General features: G+C 37.8%; 1 protein-coding gene across 5 annotated transcripts in view; it reads left to right on the plus strand.

Moving 5' to 3' along the window:
• The window catches only part of shroom4 (shroom family member 4), a 61727-nt gene that overhangs the window by 13686 nt on the left and 22171 nt on the right, over nt 1-25870 (plus strand). For 2 of the 5 annotated variants that reach the window (XM_051900396.1, XM_051900390.1), the window contains exon 2: nt 9825-9976. In XM_051900396.1, coding sequence (XP_051756356.1) covers nt 9825-9976 — 152 coding nt within the window. Of the gene's footprint in view, nt 1-1956; nt 2014-6161; nt 6352-8594; nt 8676-9824; nt 9977-25870 lie in introns of those variants that run through there. The other 3 variants (XM_051900392.1, XM_051900394.1, XM_051900391.1) reach the window with 3 other exon arrangements.

Genomic DNA, 25870 nt, shown 5'->3' on the forward strand with positions numbered 1-25870 from the left:
TGTTTTAGAGTAGTGTTCTTGGACAACCCTCCTCCATGAAAGGTCCCACTGGAAAAAGTTGTGAATTACGGCTGAAAAATGACTGTGTCCAAACATATATTGTAGGTCTTGTGAAAAATGTTATGACAGGTTTCCTTACAAATGAGTTTATTCAGAGGCTGAACCCTCCCAGATTAGTGTCAGTCAACATAAAATACCGTATTGTTCTGAATATAAGACAACCGGAGTATAAGATGATCCCCCCCTTCAAAATTCACCTTTTGGAAAAAGGCTTTTTGAAGACCAAATCTTTTCTTTTATAAAGAAAATGCTTTATTTGGAAATAATTTTCAAATAGCACCATTTTTTTTTTTTTTTCATATTTTAATTTTGAATTTTTGTATTGAAATATAATAAATGCTGGTAAAATGTACCAACAATCACATTCAGAAACACTTTATGGCATACCATAAAAATAATCTGTAATTCTCATTTCCAGTAGATTTCACAAAGACTTTTTTATGTACAGTGACAGATGTTGGCATGTAAAAATACACAGGTGTTTGATCCGCATTACCTATCTGATCCAGGGGATATGAAAGTTTTTTTTTTGTTTTTTTTTTCCTTACCAGTTTCTCCCTGAAGTCGGAGGGCAAGTGCTGGGCAAGACTTGTTCTGCGCCGTAATGCTAAACCAAATAAAAAATAAGGGGCTCGCTGGTGGGTAAGTTCAGCTCTTTGGCGATATCCAGTACCTTCAGCTGATGACGGCTCTGGTTATGGGCAGACCCTCATTTTGTTTTTCGGCTATGTACTGACACACTTGACTGTCAGTTTCTTCGAAGTGGACGCTTTTAGGACCGCGGTAAGCTTTTCTTTGAGCTTTTCTTAGCGTTAAAGGAACACTCCACTTTTTTTGAAAATAGGCTCATTTTTCAACTCCCCTAGAGTTAAACAATTGAGTTTTACCGTTTTCGAATCCATTTAGCCGATCTCCGGGTCTGGTGGTACCAGTTTTAGCATAGCTTAGCATAGTTCATTGAATCTGATTAGACCGTTAGCATCTCGCTCAAAAATGACCAAAGAGTTTCGATATTTTTCCTATTTAAAACAACTCCTTTTAAATAGGAAAAATATCGAAACTCTTTGGTCATTTTAACCGCCAGACCCGGAGATCGGCTAAATGGATTCGAAAACGGTAAAACTCAACTGTTTAACTCTAGGGGAGTTGGAAAATGAGCCTATTTTCAAAAAAAGTGGAGTGTTCCTTTAAGACTGTCTTTTTGGGCTCACCATCTTGTAACATTATACACTGACTTCGTATTTCTTGGCTGCTTAATGAGAGTTGTTTGATGACTCTGCTGCATTTATCAGTCCTGGGGGGAACACGTGTAGTATTTGGCGCTCCCTATTGTTGCGGGTGTATTATTGATATGTAAGAGTCTAGAGACACTGAATATAAGACGACCCCATTTTTTTCAGATGTATTTCCAAGAAAAAAAAACATTGTCTTGTATTCGGAACAATATGGTACTTATTCTACTTTTATGGAACATCATAAAATACAGCCTGATTTGTCTGTTCTGCACTCTTTTATCTCTCACAGCTTCACTCTCTCTGTCTGCATTTCACTTTGCAGCCAGCATCCAAGTTTTTTTTCTATAAAACAGGCAACTGTGATCCTTGTGTTCCCCATGTTTCTTTGCCTGTTGTGGGATAGGCAATGCTTGGTAAGACCCTTCTGGTTTCTAGGCAGCTCAGACGGATCGTCCTTCTGGCCAGCTGTGGCATAATGGCGGGCAGTGAGCCAGACTGGCAAAGAGTGACGCCCTGTTATTTATAGAGCGATAGAGGGGGTGACCTCATGCCGCTAGGGCTGATGCTGGGACTGGGAGACAGGGAGCCTATTCTTCACTGCTGCAGAGGCCTGCGGTCCATACAGACCCTCTACTCACTCCAGATTGGTTTTCATGCTCCTACTCTGATTAACGCGATGAATACGAGAACTGATCTGATCCTTGATGTGTTGACACAGGTAAACCTTTTGCATTGTTTAACAATTTAACCAAAAGCAATGAGTCCCTCTTGTGAGAATTTTCTTTATGTTGGATTTTTACATGCATTATGCAAGTTATTATATTAAACAGTGAAATGGCCAGCAGTGGACTTCTGATAGTGGGAAAATATATTTCATTTATTATCCTATTCAACTAAATGCACTACATTTGCAAAGAGAAAAACAAATTAAATTCAGCATAAAATGTAAATTCACCTATTTAAATTCATCTATGTTCTATATGCATCTTAATGATCTTATTGTGAACTATTCATCCGTGGATGTTTCTGTATTCTCTCTGGTATCGTATGCTGGACTTCTCCAATCATTTAGTCTTCTTAAACCCTGCCTGTTTCTTGCAATCCATTGCAAGCTTGCATTCAGATCTGCCTCCAGTCAAAAACCAATGGATAGGATCAAGTCCCCGCCTTACATTTTTTTTGATACCCCATTTCACTCGGCTGTACGTCACAATACAGAAGAAAAGTTTGTGAACCATTTATTCTTAATACTGTGTGTTGTTACCTGGATGATCCACGACTGTTTTTTTTTTTTTTTGTTGTTTTGTTTTGTGATGGTTGTTCATGAGTCCCTTGTTTGCTCTGAGCAGTTAAACTGAGCTCTGTTCTTCAGAAAAAGGTCCTGGTCCTGCAGATTCTTCAGTTTTCAAGCATTTTTTGCATATTTGAACCCTTTTCAGCAGTGACTGTATGATTTTGAGATCCATCTTTTCACACTGGTTGAGGTGTAATTCAGCTTTACAATTCAAGAGATAGACCCTCGGGGATAGAGCAAAAGATTTACCAATGATCCTCTACAACTTTATGTATCTCTTTCCAGTAAGTCTTGATCATGTCACAGTCCCAAAATACATGCATAACCGTACCAATATTAGACTTACACTTGAAACACAATTGAGAAACATTAGGAAAAATCTTGTGGAGGCGAACCGGTGTTAAATAAGTTCTGTAAATGAACTTAAAATTTTGCTCATGACTCGATATTGATGCGCCTCTAAAGTAGACGCCGAAGCATGCCGAAAGACAATCCTCGTCACTGAGATTAGTTCCAAAGTCTTTTTCCCATACCAGTTTCAGAGGATCAAAGGAGGAGGAGCCAACATTAGATAGCATAGTATAAAAAACAGAAATCTTCCTTTTGAGAGAAAATGAAGAGTACAATTGTTTTTCTATGTCAGAAAGATCCAAGCATGTTCTCTTGTCCTTTAGAAGTGATTCCAGAAAATGTCGTAATTGCAAAAATTTGTAGAAATCATTATTGGGTAAATTAAATTCTTGTTTTAACAACTGAAATGGTTTCAAGCTGCCCTTGTCAAGTAACTGGTCCAGCTCCAAAATTCCCCTCAGTCTCCATGATCGAAGACCAATGTTCTGAATAGCAGGGTGTAAGTCAGGGTTGAACGAAATAGGAGAGTTCAAAGATAGGATGCATGGAATATTCAAATATTTCAAAATATCTTTCCATGCCAGGAGAGTGTTTGAAACCATAAAAATATTGGACACTGATTCAATTTTATGGTCACTGTAAATAAATGGTAAGGTACACAACAAATTTGGGAAACATCTCAAAGCCTCAATCCCTGCCCACCGTGAATCCATTCTATTTAGAAACCAATTTATAATATTTTTAATCTGGGCAGACCAAAAATAGTGCGACCCCCTCCTAATTCTCTGGGTTGAAACCCAGATAAGATAGAAAATTTGAGTCTAGGCTTTTTTTTATTCCAGATGAATTTTGATGTAATGGAATTTAACTTTTTAAAGAAAGCAGCAGTCAAATAACAGGGCAGACTTTGAAATAAAAAGTTCAACCTGGGTAGGATGTTCATCCTAATTACGTTAATCTTGCCCAGAAACGAAATGGGGAGGTTTGACCAATCGGACGAGTCCTGACTAATTTTGGTAACTAATGGGGTGTAATTAGCTTTGAATAAATCACACAAATTAGGTGGGATATTTATTCCTAAATATTGAAAACCTGAGGGAGCTAAACGAAACAGACAGCCCAAAGCAGCTTCGGGGGGAGCATACAAGTATAAGACCTGAGATTTATTTAGATTAATCTTATACCCGGAAAATGTACTATATTCTTCAATAATCGAAAGGATTGTGTCGAAGGAAGTCTCTGGATATTTAAAATATAATAACACATCGTCGGCATATAGAGAAATACGATGCTCATCTGAGCCAATTCTGATGACCTGTATACTTGTATTGGCCCTCATTGCCACAGCTTGAGGCTCAATGTCCATAGAAAATAAGAGGGGTGAGAGCGGACAGCCCTGGCGGCATCCTCTACCAACAGGAAATCTACTAGACATTAGCCGGTTCGTATTAACTGCCGCCATAGGCTGGGAATATAAAAGTTTAATCAAATTAATAAAATTGTGCCCTAAATTTATCTTCTCTAATACGGCGAAAAAGAAAGGCCACTCCACCCTATCGAACGCCTTTTCGGCATCAAGCGAAACAATTAATGTGGGATCTTTGGTCATATGTACATAATCTAGAATATTCAGTAATCTACGAATGTTATCAGAGCCATATCTAGATTTTACAAACCCGGTCTGATCTGGCGAAACGATAAAAGGAAGGACGGATTCAAGGCGTTGAGACCTTGCTTTAGCCACGATTTTGTAATCTACATTCAATAAATTGATGGGGCGGTAGGAGGAGCAATCCAAAGGGTATTTGTCTTTTTTCAAAATGAGGCTGATAACGGCAGAGGACCAAGAGTCAGGCATTGAATTTAGCTCAAAGAGATTATCAATTGCAGGCATTAAGATTGAGCTAATATCCTTCCAAATTTGCTTGTAAAATTCGAGTGAGAACCCATCTGGGCCCGGAGCTTTGCCTGATGGCATGGATTGAATAGCTTGCCAGTGAAGGGGGCATTTAAAAAAGTTATGTTTGTTTCAGAAACAACAGGAAGAAAAATTTGTGTGGGTGATATTTTGACTTGGGCCAGTAAGTAACCACCACAAACCACCCTATCAACTGCATAGCAATGCACTTAAACTACTCAGAACACCTTAGCAACTAATTAACAGTGCCTTGGCAACTACGAATAACACCTTAGCAGAGTTTTGTCAAATTTTGCGCTCACTTAGGACTAGAGACATCAAATGATCTAGACTTGGTCTTTTTTTGAGTGTTAATGTAATACTGTTTTGTATGCAGTGTGTAGTTCTGGGTCAGCCCAAATGTCCTTTGTGCTGAATTTAGCAAACATTGTTGTGGGAGAGGTGAAGACTAACTTGCTTCATCACTGTCCGACACAAACAGACACCCCTCCCTCCTGCGGTCTGAGTCTGGGAGTGTAAATGCATTTTTCGGTACACTGACTGCATAACTAGGAATTGCCTCTCAAAGCCGTTATTGTATTAAAACTATTCTCATCCTGGGACTTATAATTTTCAAGTCCTTCTCTTGTAATTTAAGGCGTTTCTCGCCTCCTCTAGCTAAAACTCAGACCGTATTTTATCTTGAAAAGGAGTGAGTGGAAAGGAGTCACAGTGGTGCCGTTTGTTTGCTGTAGCCTCTGCCCTCACTACTCATGTTGGGTGTTTTTATAAACACAAAAATCTCAGGCAGAAAGTTCCCCCTAACATTCACCTCCTCAACCATTTTTTCCACCAGGTCCCATTTGAAGAATGGGTACGGAAATTCTTATTCTTCGCATGGCATGTAAGGAGTGGTCACTCCTGAGGGAGATTAAAGGAATGGGGAGACCGAAAGGGATTTGTCACGTAGGACTGTTCAACCCTCCATAAAGGTCCCATTGTGAACTTTATTTCACGATCACCAGGGAGCAAGTCAGTGCTCATGCTCAAGCCAAACAAGCAATCGTGCACTCGCACAAACACACACACATACGGGTCTGATGGAACATAGGTGTGGTTGCAGTTATTTTTATCAAGCCTCCAAGGAGAACATGAGCTCAAGGGAAAGGAAAGAAAGAGTGGGAGAATGAGACTACTGGGTGGGCATACAGGAAAGGAGAGAGAGCAAAGGATAGAGGTTCAGTGAGGTCCATGTGGTGTGTGTGCACCAGCTGACGCCAACAGTTTGACAAAAGTTCTTCATTCTGGGTTCTCTAAATAATGCAACAAGATCTGAGAGTGAACACGCACGGTTAAAGTGCCATCACATCATGGCCCCGGGCACCCGTTAAACAGATTTAGTGGAGGACAGCGGGTGAATTCTCTTTTATCTTCTTCCCTCTCATTTTATTTTGGTTTCCCGGTCTTCCTCGCAGGGAGTTGTGGAAGTTCTGAGCACTGTGGCAGCTTATGAGGTAAGAAGGTGCGTGTGAGTTTTTTTTATTGCCAAGGGGGCACTCGTGTATGCCTGCCAACTATGTGAATTTGTTCTTTTTGTGCAATAGTGTTACATATCCTGCCATAAAACATACCTGCTATGAGGGTTACCGGGCTTTTTCCAATGGAGTATGTGTAGCAGATTGGATTTTAGGGTGGAAAAAGGCTGTGTTTGTTTTGAGTTTAATGAACTAATGGAAGGTCAGGCTACATCACTTCTCTCCTGCACCTGGAGAACATACTGAACACCGATTTCATTTAAACTCGCACAAAAGGTTTATTGGATTTGCTGGACATATTCAGGTCTGAGATGTTACACTCATCCAGTCAGTTGAAAAAGAGTTATTCAACAAGTGTCATCTGTGTTGGATGTACGAACAAACACATGCAACCTCTCAGAATTGAGATGAAGCCCCTGTAGTCCAGGCTGAAGGGCTTTGCGGATGTTGATTATGATATCCGTGGAAACAGTCTGTTTGGAGCAGATGGGAAGGAGGAACGGAGCGAGAAAGAGCAATGTCCTCAGAGAGGCTGTAATTGTGACCATACATCTGAATAATGTTTCCATTACATGCGACCAGCTATTGTGCATTTTAAACCAGCCAAATACATGAGAAAGACTGCAGGCCTCATTCACTGAAGACCTAGACAGTCATTCAGTCAGCATTTCAGAGTGATGTTATGTCTTTTCTCCTCAGGATGTCAAGAACAACCCAAGAATATCTTATAGTGGATCCAAAAGTTATTTTAAGGCCGTCGGCTTCCAAAAAGGGCCAAAAAGCTGCACTTGAACACACCGCAAAGACTACAGTTGACTGCTGTCTAGCATGTGTGTTTTGGAAATAACTGTCTGTATCAGCAGGTATCAGTAGTCCATATTCATAATTCAAAAAGGGACACCGAAATTAGGACTGCAGATTTACTAACTGTAAACAAGGCTTGCTTACCATTTTGAATATCAGTCATGCTCTTCACTTTCTTCATTCCATTCGGCTCATGTTATGAAAATATTTTGTTCGCTAAACTGAACAGCCAATCAGAGTTATCTCTCTCACCAATGGCCTCGACCCTGATTCAACATGCTGAATCAGGCGGTCTCCCTCCAACTAGAGCCAACATGTAGAACACACCGCAAAAACTAGCCCAACAGACTCACAGATGGCCCGACGTTGGCCGACCGTCAGCCGGTGTGTCACGGCCCTAAAACTTTTTATCTGTTCTGAGTCCCTCAGAGAGTCAATAAGGACGATCATTCAGAAATAACTATCGTTTAGTCTTTGGTATGAAATATTTTTTAATGTCTGTCTTCATCTTCTCTTCTGCTTCTGTGTCTCAAAACCATCTCTGGTCTCTTTTGAAGTCTTTGTTCTTTCAGGTCACACGAGTTGACAAGTGAACAGCTTCTCGGCATGCCCAACTAAAAAGACTGAACTCCACAGATTTCCACAGAATTAGAACATCCGTCATTCACAAAGTTGCCCTGTTCGGTTATTAAATATGTTTGGCTGATTTGATCAGGGCTGATATGCTTTCAGCTACCGGGTACTCTCTGGTCTGTTTAATCATTTTATCCCCTCCCTTCTAAATTCATTTCACAGATTTCTGCAGATTTCCCCCCAAGATCAGCACAGAAAATGCAAAACCGTCTCCAGACTTTGTCTGGGTCTGCTTATGAGACAAAATCTTACTGAATATTTTGTGAAGTATGAACTCTACCCACATCCTGACACTCGCTGTCCCCCACCGAGCATTTTATTCAGGCCGCATGAATATTCCCTTTATGCCCCCTCTGGACACGTTCTGTCTTTGATCTCCCCGAAAACCACGCTCAAATATTCCTGCAATGCTCACTGCATACACACATTCACACACAACACATGTGCATCTGTTTACCCTACAATGCAGACCAACAGTTGGCATTGGATGAGTCTTACAAAACTGGTTAAGTGTGTGAACATGTTTCAGAAAGATTTGGTTTCATTGTTGAAACACGGGGGCTCACTTGTTGCAAAATGGTGGCATGTGTATCCAAGCATGTTTTTTTTAAACTCTGTCTTGAGTATGTTTACTGGTTTTGCTTCAAAGTCAAGAATAAATAGCCTGTTTTTGCGATGCACTGCATGCTGAACTCAGCAGAAATACATTGAAAATACAGTATAAACCTATTTGACACAATTTTTTGTCATTTACAGTAGGCTTTTATGATATCTTGATTTCTTTATTTTTTTTTAGTTTTATGCATTTGGCAGACACTTTTATCCAAAGTGACATTTCTGGGAATCAAACCCATGACCTTGTCATTGTAAGTACCATTTTCTGTTTAAACTGCTATTTTATGTTGCAGTCTAAAATAATGGAGTGAACTTTTTGCCCATTGTTTAAAAAAGCATGTCTGGCTATGTGATTTATTTACCATTTAAATTTGAACCGCTCTAATCTAAATTAGATTTTATGGCAATCAATTTTATGCAGTAGTTCTCAATAGTCCTGCTAGTTCTCAACAGCCCACTCCTAAACCATTTCATAATTTAATGCATTTAATAAAGGAAATGTGGTTATGTATTATAAACTGGTTATTTATTTTTTTATATTATATAATATGTATCTTTTTGTATACACACAGGATGGCTCTAAAGACCAACATGCAAAAAATGAAAATCGATTTGCGAGCTAGGTTTGAAGATGATTGTTAACAGTCGGGTATGAAACTATCTCTGGGGCTGAATATGGCCCCCAGGCCGGTAGCTGCTGAAAAGAGAAATGTGACTTCAATTTGAAAGTTTTGTGGCATTAGCTGTGTATTTTGATAGGTGTATTTGTGTAAAGAGAAATGGGCTCTAATGTAAGACCTAGAACTAAATATGATACTCCATTGTAATGTATATGTCCGCCAAACACGAAAGTTGTGCGTTTATGTTAGAAACTGAGATTTACATGTGCGTGACTGAGTGAAAGTGTGATTGTGTATGTTTTGACTGGGCTAATATTTTGTGTATGGGAATTACGTGGCTTTTGGAGCTGATCTTTGACCCTTTGTCCTGTTTTATGTAGGAGGCTCCCTAATGGAATAACTTGGTATTGTGTGTCTGTATATACATGTTTGATGAATGGCTGTGAACTCTGTGCATTTACAGTACAACACTGTATGTATTGTTGACTTCTGCCCCCTCTGCCACATGTTTTTATAAAAGGAAGTGGTAACTTGTGAAACGGACAAGGCTGTGTGGGTAAACGTGCTTATCTGTAAGTTCTGTCAAGTTTGTGTGTGCTTCTCTGATTTTAGCATTTAACCTCTACGTCCTCTTTGATGGAAGAAAAGAATGTGTTATAATATGGCATTTTTTCTCCAGAAGACTTCGGAAATGTTTTTTTTTTTTTTCACTCTGTGGTGTGTGGACACATATTCAAACATAATGTTTAAACTTAAACTGTTTCTCTCTCTTGCCTATAGATAGAAGAGGGAGGAAAAGCAGCTCAGTGTAAGAAGTTGAGAGTGGGGGATGAACTGGTCAACATTAACGGCTCTGCTCTCTACGGCTCCCGTCAAGAAGCTCTCATCCTCATCAAAGGTTCTTACAGGGTTCTCAAAATCGTTGTTCGAAGGTACGCAGACATGGACATACACACATACGTTGACTTAAGTTGTGGTCACATTCACTATTGTTCCTCCAATTATCGAGGGCAAAATCAAGAAATTTCAATTGGAATCCACATGATCAGGAATTTCGTGTGAGGGCGAAAGATTTCTTTGTGCAGATTTTGCATCAGGTTCAGTTTGTCATGAAAAGGCTCCTTGGTTTGAAAGTGACTTCTATGTAGGCTGCATACATCGCTACACTATTCAGGGTTTCTGCTGGTTTTAAAAAGGTCTTGAAAAGTCTTAATCTGCCCTTACCCAAATTAAGGACTTAGAAAGGTCTTAAATCAGAGCAGAACGTATTAAATTCATAAATTCATAAAGTCATGACATTAAATGCTGCATACATTGCAAAAATTAATATCTTCCTCAGTATTTTTCTCCTGTTTTCCAATATAAATATCTAAACATCTTTAAATCGAGATTAATTCATTTGAGATGCAAATGTAAAATAAAGTCTTGAAAAATTTAACAAGAACAAATATGTCAATGAGTTATGAAAACGTCCCTTTGAATTAAAGGGTTAGTTCACCCAAAAATGAAAATAATGTCATTTATTACTCACCCTCATGCCGTTCCACATGTTCCACACGCTGATTCATAACACTCCGAAGCTTCATGAAGCAGTGTTTTGAAATCGGCCATCACTATATAAGTCGTTGTTTTGTTTTTTTTGGCGCACCAAAAATATTCTCGTCGCTTTATAATATTAATATTGAACCACTGTACTCACATGAACTGATTTAAATATGTTTTTAGTACATTAATGGATCTTGAGAGAGGAAATGTCATTGCTGGCTATGCAGGTCACACTGAGCCATCGGATTTCAACAAAAATATCTTAATTTGCTTTCCGAAGATGAACGAAGGTTTTGCAGGTGTGGAACGGCAAGAGGGTTAGTAATAAATGACATTATTTTAATTTTTGGGTGAACTAACCCTTTAAGAGTCCGTTGGCAGATATTTGTTCATGTTTTAATCATAAAACATAAATCATATTTTATGTCATTTTGTATCTCCAGTAAGTGCATTTTGATTTAAGAATCTTTAGACTGGAAACAAACTGGAAGACAAAAATAGTGAGGAAAAACAACTTTTTTTGCAGTGCGATGAGAAGACACAGTAAAAGATACTTCCATAGTGGTTGGGAGCAGAGGTATTCAAGCTACTTCTCTGTAAAATGTATTAAAAAGTAATGGAGATCTCCCTAGACATTTACATTTAGAGAACATATTGACGTATTGTGTTCCCTTTGGTTTATTCCTTAAATATTCTTTACTTGGTCTTAAAAAGGTCTTAAAGTAGGGCTGCTTGATTATAGCAAAAATCATAATCACGATTATTTTGGTCAATATTGAAATCATGATTATTTACCACGATTATTGGTGGGGCATATTATAAGTCTTATTTCATGATATGAGTAATTTTAAATATCAGTGAAATTTCACAATTATCGATACTTCAGCAAAAAACTAATACTAGGTTAACTAATGTAAGTAAAAGGTCCTCAAAACACTTACAGAAGACAAGTTAACAGTCAGATAAATAAATAAAATAATAAAATAAATACAACAGAACAAAAATACAAATTAAATCAACAGCGCTTTAGGTTTTTCAGGAAGATGTATTAACAGTGGTATTCAGATATGTAATAGCCTACAACAAATATTGAATAAAGTGATCAAATGTAAAATAACACCTTATTAAAACTATAAAAGTTATTCAAGTGATTTCATCTTTGTCATTTGTTGTTTGATTAACATTAATGACTGCAGCAGATTTATTAGGCTGCTGTCAAGTCAAGTCACCTTTATTTATATAGCGCTTTTTACAATGTAGATTGTGTCAAAGCAGCTTTACATTGATTGACTGTCACTTTAAGAGCTGCACAGATCCAATATACACATACGTTTTTTTTTTTTTTTTTTTTCTCAACTGTTTACATTCATTTAAGACATAACCAACTGTGTTAATGAAGATACTCGCCAAAACTGCATTTCAACATTTTTGTATGTAGGCTATTTGACAGTTTAGGATACATGTCCGAAGCATATCCGAAGCTCACAGTATAGGCTACTTTGCATATGCGCGTTCCGCCTCGTCTCAGAGCGCACGCACAGAAAGCAGCCTAGGGAACAGTATTTCTTTTGCGGCTTAATGCGCTTTTAATAACGCTGTTTGATATCAAGCACATCCCGCAGTTTAGGAACAGTAGACTGCATTTTATAACACTCACTTTTTCGGCTGATTTGAATGTTAAGTTTAGTTTAACAAAAGGAATGGAAGTGCACCTCTGTGAAGGAATTGGATGGTGCGCTGGGTGGAATGCGGCAGCGGCACAATAATAGCTTTACGTCAATTATATTGTTTTCGTAATCGTTGGAAGCCAAAATCGAAATCAAAAAATCAATTACTATTAATCTCACAGCCCTTGCTATTGAGATAGGGCCCACAGCCCTTCCAAATATCTTCCTTTATGTTCAGCAGAACAAAGAAATTCATGCAGGTTTGGAACTACTTGAGGGTGAGTAAATAATGACAGAATTTTCATTTTTGGGTGAACTATCCCTTTAAAGTCTTAAATTTACCTTCATAAAACCTGCATAAACCTTGCTATTGACAACAGACAGTGTATTTTTTTTGCCCGCAAAATTTCGCCCACAGTGTGATTGCACCTTTATAGTGAAACTGCTATTTTGACGTAGACGCACAGACATACACATAAGCTAACTTAATATGCAGTCATATTTACCATTGTTTGGTGATCTTTTTTTTTTTGTAGACCAAATCCAGTCATTTCATGCAAATTCACTGCTTTGACCAACAGAAAAATCTGTGGTTTGCAAGTGATTAGTGTGTGAACTTATCATCACTATACTATCAGTAATAGACAATAGACCTTTTTTGCTCAGAAAATTATGCTAATGTGATCGCATAGTTATCATGAAACTGCCATTTTGACTTTTGAAACATCACACCTAGAGGATGTGACCGGGATATGCAGTGTTTCGCTGTGGGGGAGCATCTGTGCAGTGGCTAAATCCACCAGTAGCCTCTGATTATGTGTCTGATGTTTATTTTAGCTGACGTGATGCAAGTTGACATCAGCAGAGTTTGGCAGACAGGAGAGTTTTGTCACCCATGACAGACGAAATTTAATGACACACCCTGTTTGACTCACTCAGAGTAGCCTGATCTAGGATCAGATCTTCTGATATCAATATTAATTATCACTAGCTAATAGTTATCAGGAAGTAAATGTTTAAGCGGTATCCAGGTCAGTGTTGGTCCGTTCAGTCTGACCACAGGGGTTTTTCCCTTTCCAGACATGTGGACAATCAAAGTGTCATGTGATAGTGCCTCACTGTGGCTGTGTGCAGAGGCGCAGTTGAGGCGTCTAACCAACACATGCACACACTCGCAAACATTTGAAGAATTTTAGTGATGCACTCACATGCAGTTGGTGATAAATGTTTACTTTTTATTGCTAGCTTTATGTGTGCAGGGTAAATGAGGTGCTGTGTGTGTTGTTGAGTCTGGACTAGACGTCCAGTCAACTGAGTCCAGCACATTCCAGTGTGTTGAGGCCTCACTGCGTTAGCAGCTACCAGACAGCTGAGTGTACGTCCCACACTCCTCCCTCTATCATCTTCTTTCTCCTCTCTCATTTATTTATACTGTCCTCCCTTCCTCCCACTCTATAAACCTACAATCTCCTCTCTTCATTCTTTTCAGCAACAGTCTCAATAAAAACCTCTATAGCTTTTATAACCTCATTTTCTAGCTTAAATATTCTGGTATATTTATTCTGTATTTATAAATACACGCACATACATGTATTTATTTAAGAAATATTTACATGTATACATATATATTTATTAGGGACGTAACGATATCAAAATCTCACGATACGATAATACCTCGATATAAAGTCCACGATACAATATTTATAAAAAATTAAAATAAAAAAAAAAGCCAAATGAAGACTTGGAAAAATGTGCCATAAGTGTTAAACAATGATTGAACATTACAATGATGTACAAATTAACCATGTCATATCCTGTCCGCTTTTCTTTATCCTCTAATCATAACTTGTTTAGAGGTATGAGGTATAGTATGAGATTAGTTAAATGACCTAAAACTCCCTTTTATAAAATAAAATAATTGCACCAGCTGGACCTTGACAAAGGTAACGTCGATTATTTTTTTCTAACATTCTCAAGAGTTGTATTTGTTAACATTAGTTAATGCACTGTGAAGTAAAATGAACAAACTATAAACAGCTGTATTTTTATTAACTAACATTAACAAATATGTAACAAATATATTGCTCATGGTTAGTTCATGTTAGTTAATACATTAACTAATGTCAACAAATGAACCTTATTGTAAAGTGTTACCACAAATTCAACACAAATAAGATGCTTGTAATATCCAGACAAGTGAAACAATATTTTTGTAAGTTGGATTCATAAAGAAGTAATTTGTTTCTAAAAGAATGATTCAGTGATAGATACATTTTTAACAGTAATTTGTTGCCACCTAGTGGCTTAACAATGCATCGATACAGTGGTTATTAGAAACACTTTCAAAAGGTGATTTATTCTATTTTGATTGGTAAAGTAGACATCAGTGTATCTGAATAATACACTTTTGTACGCGGCGCGAACACAGATTTGAATGTTACGATTTATTTTTGTCAATGGTTTAATATACACGGGCAAATCGTTGTCATTCAGTAATTAGATAATATGGGTGATGAAATCAAGAACGCGATTTTTTTTAAAGATTAATAATGGTGCAGCTTGCCTTTGTGCAGCTCTCTCTCTCGCTCACACGCGCTCGTTCTCTCTCTCTGCTTTGATATCTGACGTATATGAGTAGCGCGAGCCGCGAGGGCTTTTCAGTACATTCATTGGTATAATATTGATGAGGTGAGACGTCTATATTAAAGGATACACTCCTTGCAATTCACCTGCCATCACACCAGAACCGTTTTCGGAACCTGGATGAAAAAAAACTTGTTTTTTTTCCCGGAAGACATATCGTTTCATACAGTCATGTGACCACGATAATATCAAGACAATTTTGCTATCTCCACGATATTGATAATATCGTTACATCCCTAATATTTATATATAATTTACATTCTCTAACATCATTCTGTAGCCTCTCAACATTTTGTAACTTGTATTTCCCCATTTTATATCCTCTTAATAGTTTATATAGTTATATAGTTTACTCTATGTGTATGGAGCCATATGACAGTTAGTCTGAAGTGATGGTTTATAGTTTGAAAATTTTGAACTATTAGTATGTTTCTTACACACGCCTATCGTTGATTCATCTACTGGGGATGTATGGATTACCGTCGTGTTTGTTTTGTGTGGTTTTTGAATCGTCAACTTTTGGAATACTATCTACTTTCATTATATAGGCACACAGTGAATATTTTCCTAAAAATCTTCATTTGTGTTCATCTGAAGAAAGAAAGTCCTATACATCTGGGACAGTATCTAGACATTTTTCGGTGGAGTATCCCTTAAGCTTAATTTTATAGGCTCTAAAAGGTTTATAACTTTTTTGAAACCTTATTCTCTAACCTGCAATAACATCTAGGGGTAGTGCTGTCAGACGATTAATCGCATCCAAAATGAAAGTTTGTGTGTGTACTGTGTAAATTTATTATGTATATATAAATACGCACACATACATACTATACATAATAACATATCTAACATACTTGTATCAGCTAGAATTTTATTATTGATGTATCCTTAATAAACTCATTTTTGAACTTAAGTATGCTTTAACCTGTAATCTTATTCTGAAGCCTTTGAACAGTTTTTAACTTTTATAACCTCATTCTCTAACTTCAATATTCTTTAACTTGTATGACCTAATTTTATAATCTCTCATCATTCTTTAACCTCATTTTCAAACCTCTCGACAATCTTCTAACCTCTTGACATTCTCTGTTTATCTTATCTGTAGTAAATAAACCAATTCAATATGCTGTTTATTTTTGTCCATACTCAAACACCAACCCTCACTCACAAGATTCTCAAAACACAAGCATTCTCATGAGATTTTTTTTTTTATATATATACAACAAAACACAACCTACTTGAGTGCACTTAAGGTATGAGAATTTAGAATTACAGTCTCAGACTGAAAACATGCTTTTAGCTGAAGAAAAATCTGAACTTTTAAACCTCCAGGTTTAGGATAGCCATCCAAACACCAGCTCTGCAGAAGCTAGCCACAGAGTCAGAGGTTCAGAAGTGAGGGAGAGGAGAGGGGTGTAGAGATGGAAAAAATTCCTTTTCTTTTTACATCCGTTTATTTGGCTGCAAGTCAGAAATGCTGCAGTCTTAGTGTTATTACCCTGCCTGTGGTTTCTCTCTTGCTGTGGTTTTCTAGGCAGCACATCCTACTCTGTGTGTGTGTGTGTGTGTGTGTGTGTGTGTGTGTGCGCTTTGTATTTTTCTGTTTGTGGGTTTGAACCCTAGTCACACCAGCGGGACTGTGCCGGAGGCTTTTGAAGGAATCAGATTTGATTGTTCTATGTGGATAGACTGTTGCTGTACATGTTGTCTTTTTGCATGCAGCCTGTTTTTGTATAACGCTAATGTGTTGGATTGGTTAGAACGCATGTTTGTTCATGCTTGGCAGGCAGTCAATCTAACATAGGCACTGCTGTGTCATTTAAGGTCAGTGCATTTGCCGCCATGTTTTAAATCGTGTCTGCATTGTCAGAACATTCAAACGGCTTTAACGACTTTTCATTGTCACTGTTCCTCCCCTTTAAACTTTTGCAAAAAAACACACACACACACACACACAAAAAAAACCACACTATTGATCTTTCTGCATCATCTAAAATAGTTGTATCAGCTTTCTGCCGTTGTGTTGTGTGTGTAACAGAATCTTCATTGCTGGTTTGTGGCTAATAGGAAGGGACTTAAGTATGACTGTGTATGTGAGGTTTTTGTAATGGTGTGTTTGTGTGAGTGCATCTTTGGACGTCACTAAAGGTCACATGCATCACACAGGGCTCATTTCCAGCTCCATTTAAAGGCCAAGGAATGTATGACTATTCAGTTAGCACCATGATAGGGATGTTTTTTTTTTGTGTGTGTGTGCGTGCGTGCGTGTGTGTGTTTAATGCTAACCTCCCTGCCATTCATTAGAAATTTACCTGAAATTAGTTTTTGCAGGGTAAGTTGTTTGAGCAAACAGCACAGTATTCTAAGAAGCATAAGAATACACAGCACACAATTAACGTTAGGCCATTGAACTTACAGAAAAAATTATGCACTCGTGTGTATAATTATTTTTTAATAATTCAAAGGACTGGAGTCAATTGTTTCGCTTATATCAGCTAGTAACGGAAACTTGAGCCATTGATAGGCAGTTACTGAGCGAGAGAGAGAGAACGAGAGAGAGAACGAGAGAGAGAGAGAATGAGAGAGAGAGAGGGGGAGAATTACCTGAGTCTGTGAGCTCTCAACAGTGTTTGGTAGCAGCACCTCGAAGCTGTACTTTAAAATTGCAATATTACCACCTTGCTACTGAGAAATGTCATGCAAATTTTCACTTGTACACTATTTTAATCGAAAAAGTAAATTGCAGGTCAGTGCTGACAACAAGTTTCTGTGTGCGTGTTTCTGTCTGTGTTCAAGTGTGTAGAGAGAGAGAGTGGGAGAAAGAAAGCATGCTTTCTATAGAAAATAAAAGGTAATTTAGTGGGAAAGACATTTTTTTTTTTTTTTGTCATTTTTTTTCCATTATAATCATATTTGTTTGCTTTGACAGTGTCTTATGTGGGTTTTGGTTCGTTTGCTGGAAGGAAATAACTGATATGGCAAAGTGATATGGAACTGTAATGCGGTAGTCGACAAACCTGGAACTACTTCATAGCTGTTACTGGAAAATAATTGCATGCCTTGGAATGTTCATCAACCAATCAAAATCAAGCATTCAGCAGCCCTGTGGTATAAAAATAAATAACTCCTATATATATTGTCAGTTAAATGTTGTACATATATTATTTTTTAGCATTTTAATTAAGATTGTTAATATAACTTAACATTTAACAACTTAACAATTTAAATCATTTTAAAGGGGACCTATTATGTAAAATTCACTTTCATAAGGTATTTGAACACAGATGTGTGTCCACAGTGTGTGTGTAAACAACCAGCCTATAATGCTAAAAATCCACCCAATACTTTTTTTATAATCCCTATAAATCATAAACAGTCTCTCCAAACGAGGGGTTCCAGATTTCAGAAGCCATTCAGCATGACTGTTGATCTGCTCTATTAGCATAGATATCACCCTGAGTGAGCCGCGGCAGTCCGCCATTTCTGTTTCCTCGCTGTAGCAGCTGGAGATATACTATGTCTGCACCAAATAACATTACAAATGTTCTGTTATTGGTTGTACCAGTGAACATAAGAGTCTCCATAGACTCTCTGCATCTCAACCAATGAGGACACTGTAGCTGAATTCCAATTTATGAAGGAAATGTGACGAAGAAAGTTGGGAAAGTGTTATATATTTGCACAAATCATTTTACACTGGACTGCTTTACAAACAAGGGTCAGTTCAATGATGGATTTGCACAAAAGATTAACATGATGGTACATGCTAATCAATGAGTTGAATCAACTTAACTCCACAACAACTACATACATTTATCCACTAACCATTCAGAAACGTCCAGTTGCATTCTAAAAGTTGTAACTTCTTCCTGAGTCTCTCCATCAGTGTCCGACTCCGGTTCGAACAATGTAAAGCTGAACACCCCTACTGACAATTTCTGACATTTTGGCTGTGTGAGATTATCCAGTTTTGTTATTGTTAGCAGCTCATTTAAATGGGACACCCACAAAAACGACGTGTTTTTGCTCAAACCTAAATGGGGCAAATTTGACAAGCTATTCATAGTTTTCAGTCACGTGACTGTCGCGGAGCCCCGGAGGGCAAAACAGCCATATAACTGCAGCACAAGCCTGTCAATTTTCCATCTTAAAAACAAAAATATGTGAACAAGATGGAAGTTTTGGGCATTTGTGATCCATATACAGCACCTGCAGTGATTTCAATCACTAAAAACAGCGGGAGGATTTTTTAAAAAGCTAACGTGAAAAACACTAGGGTGTTAAGGATTAAATTAAGCAAAGTTTAACACTAATAATGGATTTGTTGATCTGGGTTTTATTTTAAATCTAGTTGTGTTGCACCACTTAAATTTAAACACAGATTAACTACGCAGAAAGACCGTTAGAATTGAAAGGCTGATCAAGCAGCATAGGCGGAGGGTGAACCAACGCCAGGCTAAAGAATCCTTAGTGCAACTCACCCTTAAAGTGCCTTAATGTACTAAACAGTGATATTAAAAGATCAAATTCAGTTTAACCCTTTATGATGATGCAGAACACGTTTTCTTTATAATGGTTGTCGATAGAAAAACGCTTAACGAGAAACCTCGTGTTGCATTAATATTCTGTGTTCATTTGTTTTCCTGTACAAAGTATGCATAATCAATAAGGCGTATATTGAATTTGGTATTTAATATCACTGTTACTACATTAGATCTTACTACAGACCTGGTTAAAATGACATGGTGGGCATTCCCAAAGTCCCTTTAAGACAAGTCATTTCACTCGGCGGCCATCTTTGAAATGCCTCTCGGGCATGCAAGTGCAACTCCTATCTCTTTGAATGGGGAAACATCAAATTCTCCAAAGCTGTTTGCCAAGCTTTCGATTAAATTTCATATTTGAAATCACCAATGAAATCTGACAACAACTGTCTCATAATTTTTTTTTTCTAAATGCTTGAATCATGACAAAAAAACTGTATTTTTTAGGATGGATCAAGCTAATGCGCAGACCTAAATGCGCGTCTCTTGTGCCTTGTTTCGGAGGCGCGCATCTGACTGTTTCTATAGAAACCGGTGCTTCTAACGGCCGCTGCAGTGACGCGATGACTTTACCAGTCGGCGACTGGCTCTTATTTTGAAGGCGGGACTTATTCCGCCATATTGCGCGTTACACTTTCTCCCATTCAAAACAATACGAGTGACACGTCTTGTGTTATTCTGTAGTCTTTGGCATTCCTTTAAGGGTGTGACATCACGTGAAATCTATGAATAAAAATGATCTGTGTGGTATTTTCAGCTGAAACTTCAGACACATTCTGGGGACACCAGAGACTTATATCTTGTGAAAAGGTACATAATAGGTCTTCTTTAAGGCTTATTGGGTCCCCTTTGGTTGAGAAAAACTGGTGTAAAGAAATACGGTTTAAATGACACAACTAATTTTATTGATATTTTTCAGTAATGAAATATATTTATCTATATTTTTTGCATTAGAGCTGTTGTATCCCCCGGCTTCTCTTTGTGAATGGGAAGGTGAGCTGTACAGTTAAAGGATGTTTGTGGTATGCCATGTCCAAAGACACACTGTATTGTTTTCCTGCACACACACTTTCTATTGTTCAGCAGCAGCTGTCTGGAATGCAGATTTCATGCACTTTGTTCATTGGACCGAACTTATAATTGCCCACATTTGTGTGTTCAACTTTTGAGTTGAGTACTTGTTTATTGTACTAAAAGTATGAAAATGTATTTTACACCCTGAAAAAAATTGCAGTTTGTCTATTGATGTTATCTAAACCTGATGTGCTCTGCCTTGAGGTGTGGTGCCTATCTTGCAGCAGAGAACAGTGTGCTTCTGAAATTTCTGGATGTCTGGTTCCTCCTAGTTCCAACTCCCACTTCCTGTTACACATGCTGACTGTAATAGCTGCTTTAGGAGCTGAGCTGGGAACCAAGGGACAGAAATGTTTATTTACAGCAAATATCCATTGTCAGGGGCGGAAGAACTGTTTTAAAATGCATGTTTTGTCCCTAACTTAAGCCAAGTCAGACCTTATTTGGACTGCGAGCGTAAGATATTTAGATTCACACACTCACGCTCAGACTTAAAGGAAGGGTAGGTCTTTACAGGAAAGCCACGTAAGGGAGGGAAGTGTTACTGTCTTGCTTTGGCATATACATCTGGAGTTATTGAGAAATTGGCACATTGTTTATACACCATTTGCCAGAAAAAAATTACTGCAATAGATTATCCTTACATAACTGCTTAAATTTGAAAGGTGCAGTGTGTCATTTCTGACCTGCTAGTAGTAACAAATAGAATTGCAATGTAATTCCCAAATCTTTTAAATCAGAATATTTGGATTTTGATGTTGTTTAGACCCCAATTTTCTTCAAAATATCTTCTTTTGTGTTCCACATAATAGGAGTATGGAACAACTGAGTAAATAAAGACAAAATTTTCAGAAATTTTCAACTATCCCTTTAAACCACCAGAGTGACACACAATTTTGGTTGAGCCAGAAATTGAAATGTACATGTTGAGCTGCTCAAACAAACATTAATATTTTGAAAGCACCACAGTGTTCACACTATTGGGTGTAATTCAAATAGATGAATTACGCACATTACCTTTAATCATTACCAATTTTCTATGTCTCAGCATTTCTTGTAGCATTTAAATAGAAAAAGAGCAGTTAATATATGATGCTTTTAGCCATGTGCAAATCACATTACAGGAACCAATGGCTGTAATCTACTGTAAGAAGCCAACTGGCCAAATGCTGATATAAAGCTGTAAGCACCACTGCTCTCATGAGGAAATAAAGTGTGGAGAGCCACTTCAGTAATCATCTATCAAAGGCTGCCTGGTCTCTCTGGGAGAAACCCCAGTTGCACTTCACTCTGAGTTTATGATCTTGTGGTTTGGAGAGGCCATGGAGGAGAGTTATGAAGGACAGAGACTGCAAACTCAGGAAGCTTCTAACAGTAAGACCCTGTCCGCTGCGCTAAGGAACAAGAAAGAACAAAGGAGACTCAATGCCAAAACAATGGACATTCCTTACATTCCCAAGACCAACACCCCCCTCCTGACTTTCCACATATTAAAAACAAAACTCTAAGACCTTTCAGACTTCAAAACTTTCCATGTGCCAGCCTCAGTGTATGGTGGTGTTGAATATGTTTTTGATCAAATTTGAATGCACAGCATTTATAGTTTTTTTTTTGTTTTTGTTAAGAAAATGTGCTGGATTTCTGTACATATACAGTATACAGAGCTCAGCATAAATGAGTACACCCCCTTTGAAAAGTAACATTTTAAACAAATATCTTAATGAACACAAAAATAATTTCCAAAATGTTGACAAGACTAAGTTTTATATAACATCTGTTTAACTTATATTATTAACCTTACTTTCATGTTATAACTTGGAGGACAAAATTTTCAGTTTTACTCAAATTAGGGTGATGCAAAAATGAGTACACCCCGCTGAAAGTCTCTGGAGCAAAGCTAAATTTTAGACTACAAATGTCTAATTTAACAAGAATTCAACCACAGGTGAGCCTAATTATTCATTACCCAGGTGTCCAGCAGACAGTTGACTATAAAAGGGTGTTAAAACCCCTTCCCATTTCATGCTGTCAGCAATGGCACCACATGGAAGAGAAATGTCACAAGACCTGAGAAAGAAAATAATTTATTTACACCAGAAAGGTGAAGGCTATAAGAAGATCAGCAAAGCTTTACTTATCAGTCAGAATACTGTAGCAAAAGTGGTACAAAAATTTAAAAAAGATGGAACTGCAACCATCTCACAGAGACGTCCAGGTCGTCCACGGAAGTTAACACTTTGACAGGAGCGTCTTCTGATGAGAAGGGTTGAAGAAAACCGGCATGCAAGTTCACTGCAGTTATCTAAAGAAGTAGAAAGCCAAACTGGGGTGACTATTTCCCCTGACACAATATGCGTACACTTCAGAGGAAAGGCATGCATGGGTGCCATCCACGAAAGAAGCCTTTCCTAAAGCCCAGGCACAAAAAAGCCCACCTAGAGTTTGCCAGGACCCATGCTGACAAAGATGAAGACTACTGGTACTCTATACTCTGGAGTGATGAGACCAAGATAAATGTTTTTGGAACTGATGGCTTCAAAACTGTATGGTATCGCAAAGATGAGGAATACAAAGAAAAATGCATGGTGCCTACAGTGAAACATGGTGGTGGCAGTGTCCTTATGTGGGGCTGCATGAGTGCTGCTGGTGTCGGGGAGCTGCATTTCATTGATGGCATCATGAATTCACCGATGTACTGCTCTATACTGAAAGAGAAGATGTTACTATCACTCCGTGCCCTTGGTCCTCGTGCACTTTTCCGACATGACAATGATCCTAAACGCACATCTAAGGCCACTGTTGGATTTCTGAAGAAGAACAGGGTGAAAGTGATTCATTGGCTCCTGATCTGAACCCAATCAAACACCTATGGGGAATTCTGAAGAGACAAGTTGAGCATCACTCTCCATCCAGCATCCAGTCTCTAAAAGAGGTCATTCTTGAAGAATGGAAAAAGATGGATGTTGCAAAATGTCGCCAACTTGTTCATTCCATGCCTAGAAGACTTGGTGCTGTCAAATCATGACAGCACCAAGTCAAATCAAATACAAAGTACTAGATGTAGTAGTTTTTATTGTGGGGTGTACTCATTTTTGCATCACCCAAATTTGAGTAAAACTGAAAAATGTGTAATCTAAGTTATATTATTAACCTTACTTTCATGTTATAAGTTAAACAGATGTTATATTAAACTTAGTCTTGTCAACATTTCGGAAATTGTTTTTGTGTTCATTGAGATATTGTTTAAAATGTTACTTTTCAAAGGGGGTGTACTCATTTACGCTGAGTACTGTATATTAGGGATGTATTGGTAGGTGACAATTATTTGAATGCTTTGGCCGATAGTACGAAAATTGGATAATCATTTTGAGATTTGCTAAAGATGTTAGATTTAATAACATTTCTGTCATGACAGCTCTCAAGAGTGTTTGGCATATGACAATGTTGATATGTTTGGTCTTGGCAGAATAGATCTGCTACGCCACTGCTGCTGCTGTTATTGCTGCTTCTGCAGTGCAATTACGGGCTTGCTACTGCCAATACATATACAACATGCTGCTGTGAGCAAGTAAGTCAGTAAAAGCTGCTTGTACAAAATAGCATACATAAATTACCCGTAGCAGATCTATACAGGTGGAGCTGGGGAAGGTGGAGGGTTTCTGAAAGCGAGTTGCAACTGCTACAGAAAATTCAGACCAGTATTTGAAGGTTAAGCAGCAAGCTCATTGGCAACTGATACAGCAGGAACCAATCAGCTGTACTCTATAAAGAATAATGTGATTGCAAGTAGATTGAGTTAAGGACCTATCAGCCTACGACATCTAGAGTTTCACGACAGAACTTTGTATTTATCAGTGTTATTAAATTATTAGTTTTAGTAAAGATTGCTATCATATAATGCTCACTTAATCTAAATGTTAAAATAAGAGAAATGAGCATGCAGAATTGAATATCCATTAACAACCGATATGGTCTATATTGTGAATTTGTAGTTAATATAAAATGAATGAATAATGTGTGAGTGAATATATGCTTATATTTCAGTGGTAATGGACAAAGACATGCTCCTTTTCCTGGATTATGTCAAGTGATCAATCCAGACAGTCCTTCATGTGTGGGTTCATCCTTTGGGGATTGCATTACAGTCAGACTGCGCATATTGAAATGGCTTCTTTTTTATTAACAGTCCTAGTAACCCAGGGCTCTGCGCCATAGGCTGCCTTGTCTCATCATGGTAAAACCGTTCTGTGGTATAACTCTGACATACTGGACATGTGGACAAGATGTAGGCCATTAGTTAGATTAACCTCTGTTCAGTTGCCAGGGAAAGAATAAACGAATTGCGGTGTTAACATGGATCTAGACTGTGAAGCTTTGTGAACTGCTTTGCATCTGTTTTAACATCTGTTATTGAAAGTTTGTTTAGAACGGTTTGTTAGTCTGCAGTCTCCCACACTTTTATTCATTTACATTATGCTCTTTTGATTGAAAGGCCACAGGGGTCATGACCTGACACATCTTTCTGCTATTTTTTTCTGTCCAAAATAGTTAGGAAGGGTTTGATGTGGCTGATAAGCTTTTAGGCCATGATGCAATTTTATATGCATTCTTTCCCCTACAAAAGTACTAATCAGAGTGAAAGAGAATCCAAAACAACAAACATGCTATTGTGTTGGAGAGCCCAACTCTTGACTGCTCCCTTCCTGGACTGGGCTTTTCGTTGTGCCCATACTGGTAAAAGCCTGGGTGATTAAATGGAATGCAGCCTTTGCGTCTCGCTTGCTTTTTTCGGGGAAGCAGGCGACCAGAGAACAAATAATGATGATTGCGCCGACTGAAAGTGGAGATGGGCGTGTGTGAATGCATGCATGCTTGCTTATTTATTTATTTATTTCACAGGGATAATACAGAATGAACTTGTTGCATATAATTTCATGCAACAGATGCTCTTTATCTATTTTATCTATTAGCTAATTTGAGGTCAAAGGTCCATTCATTTAGGGTATTTATTGATGAATGAAACATGGTACAAAGTTTAAAAATACATCTTAGTACCTGTACTTTGTTAGCACAAAGAAATTGAAACAGACTAATATGATTTAGTTATTATGCTTCTTTTTTTTTTTTTTTTGTCTTTTTCAAACAGTTTGCTTCAATAATGTAGGTAATGACATGACCAACTGGATCCTAGCAGAAACAGATATTTTCCAAATATAAATTACAGTCTGTACAAATCGCTATAGAAATGCTATATACTTGATCTATATTATTCTTGAACAAATGACTAATTGTTACTTTAGATGTGGACATGGTAATTTATGTTTTCCCTCCAATAAGACAGAGAGGACTGCTC

Source organism: Ctenopharyngodon idella, chromosome 7, assembly GCF_019924925.1.
Source record: "Ctenopharyngodon idella isolate HZGC_01 chromosome 7, HZGC01, whole genome shotgun sequence".
NCBI lineage: Eukaryota > Metazoa > Chordata > Actinopteri > Cypriniformes > Xenocyprididae > Ctenopharyngodon > Ctenopharyngodon idella.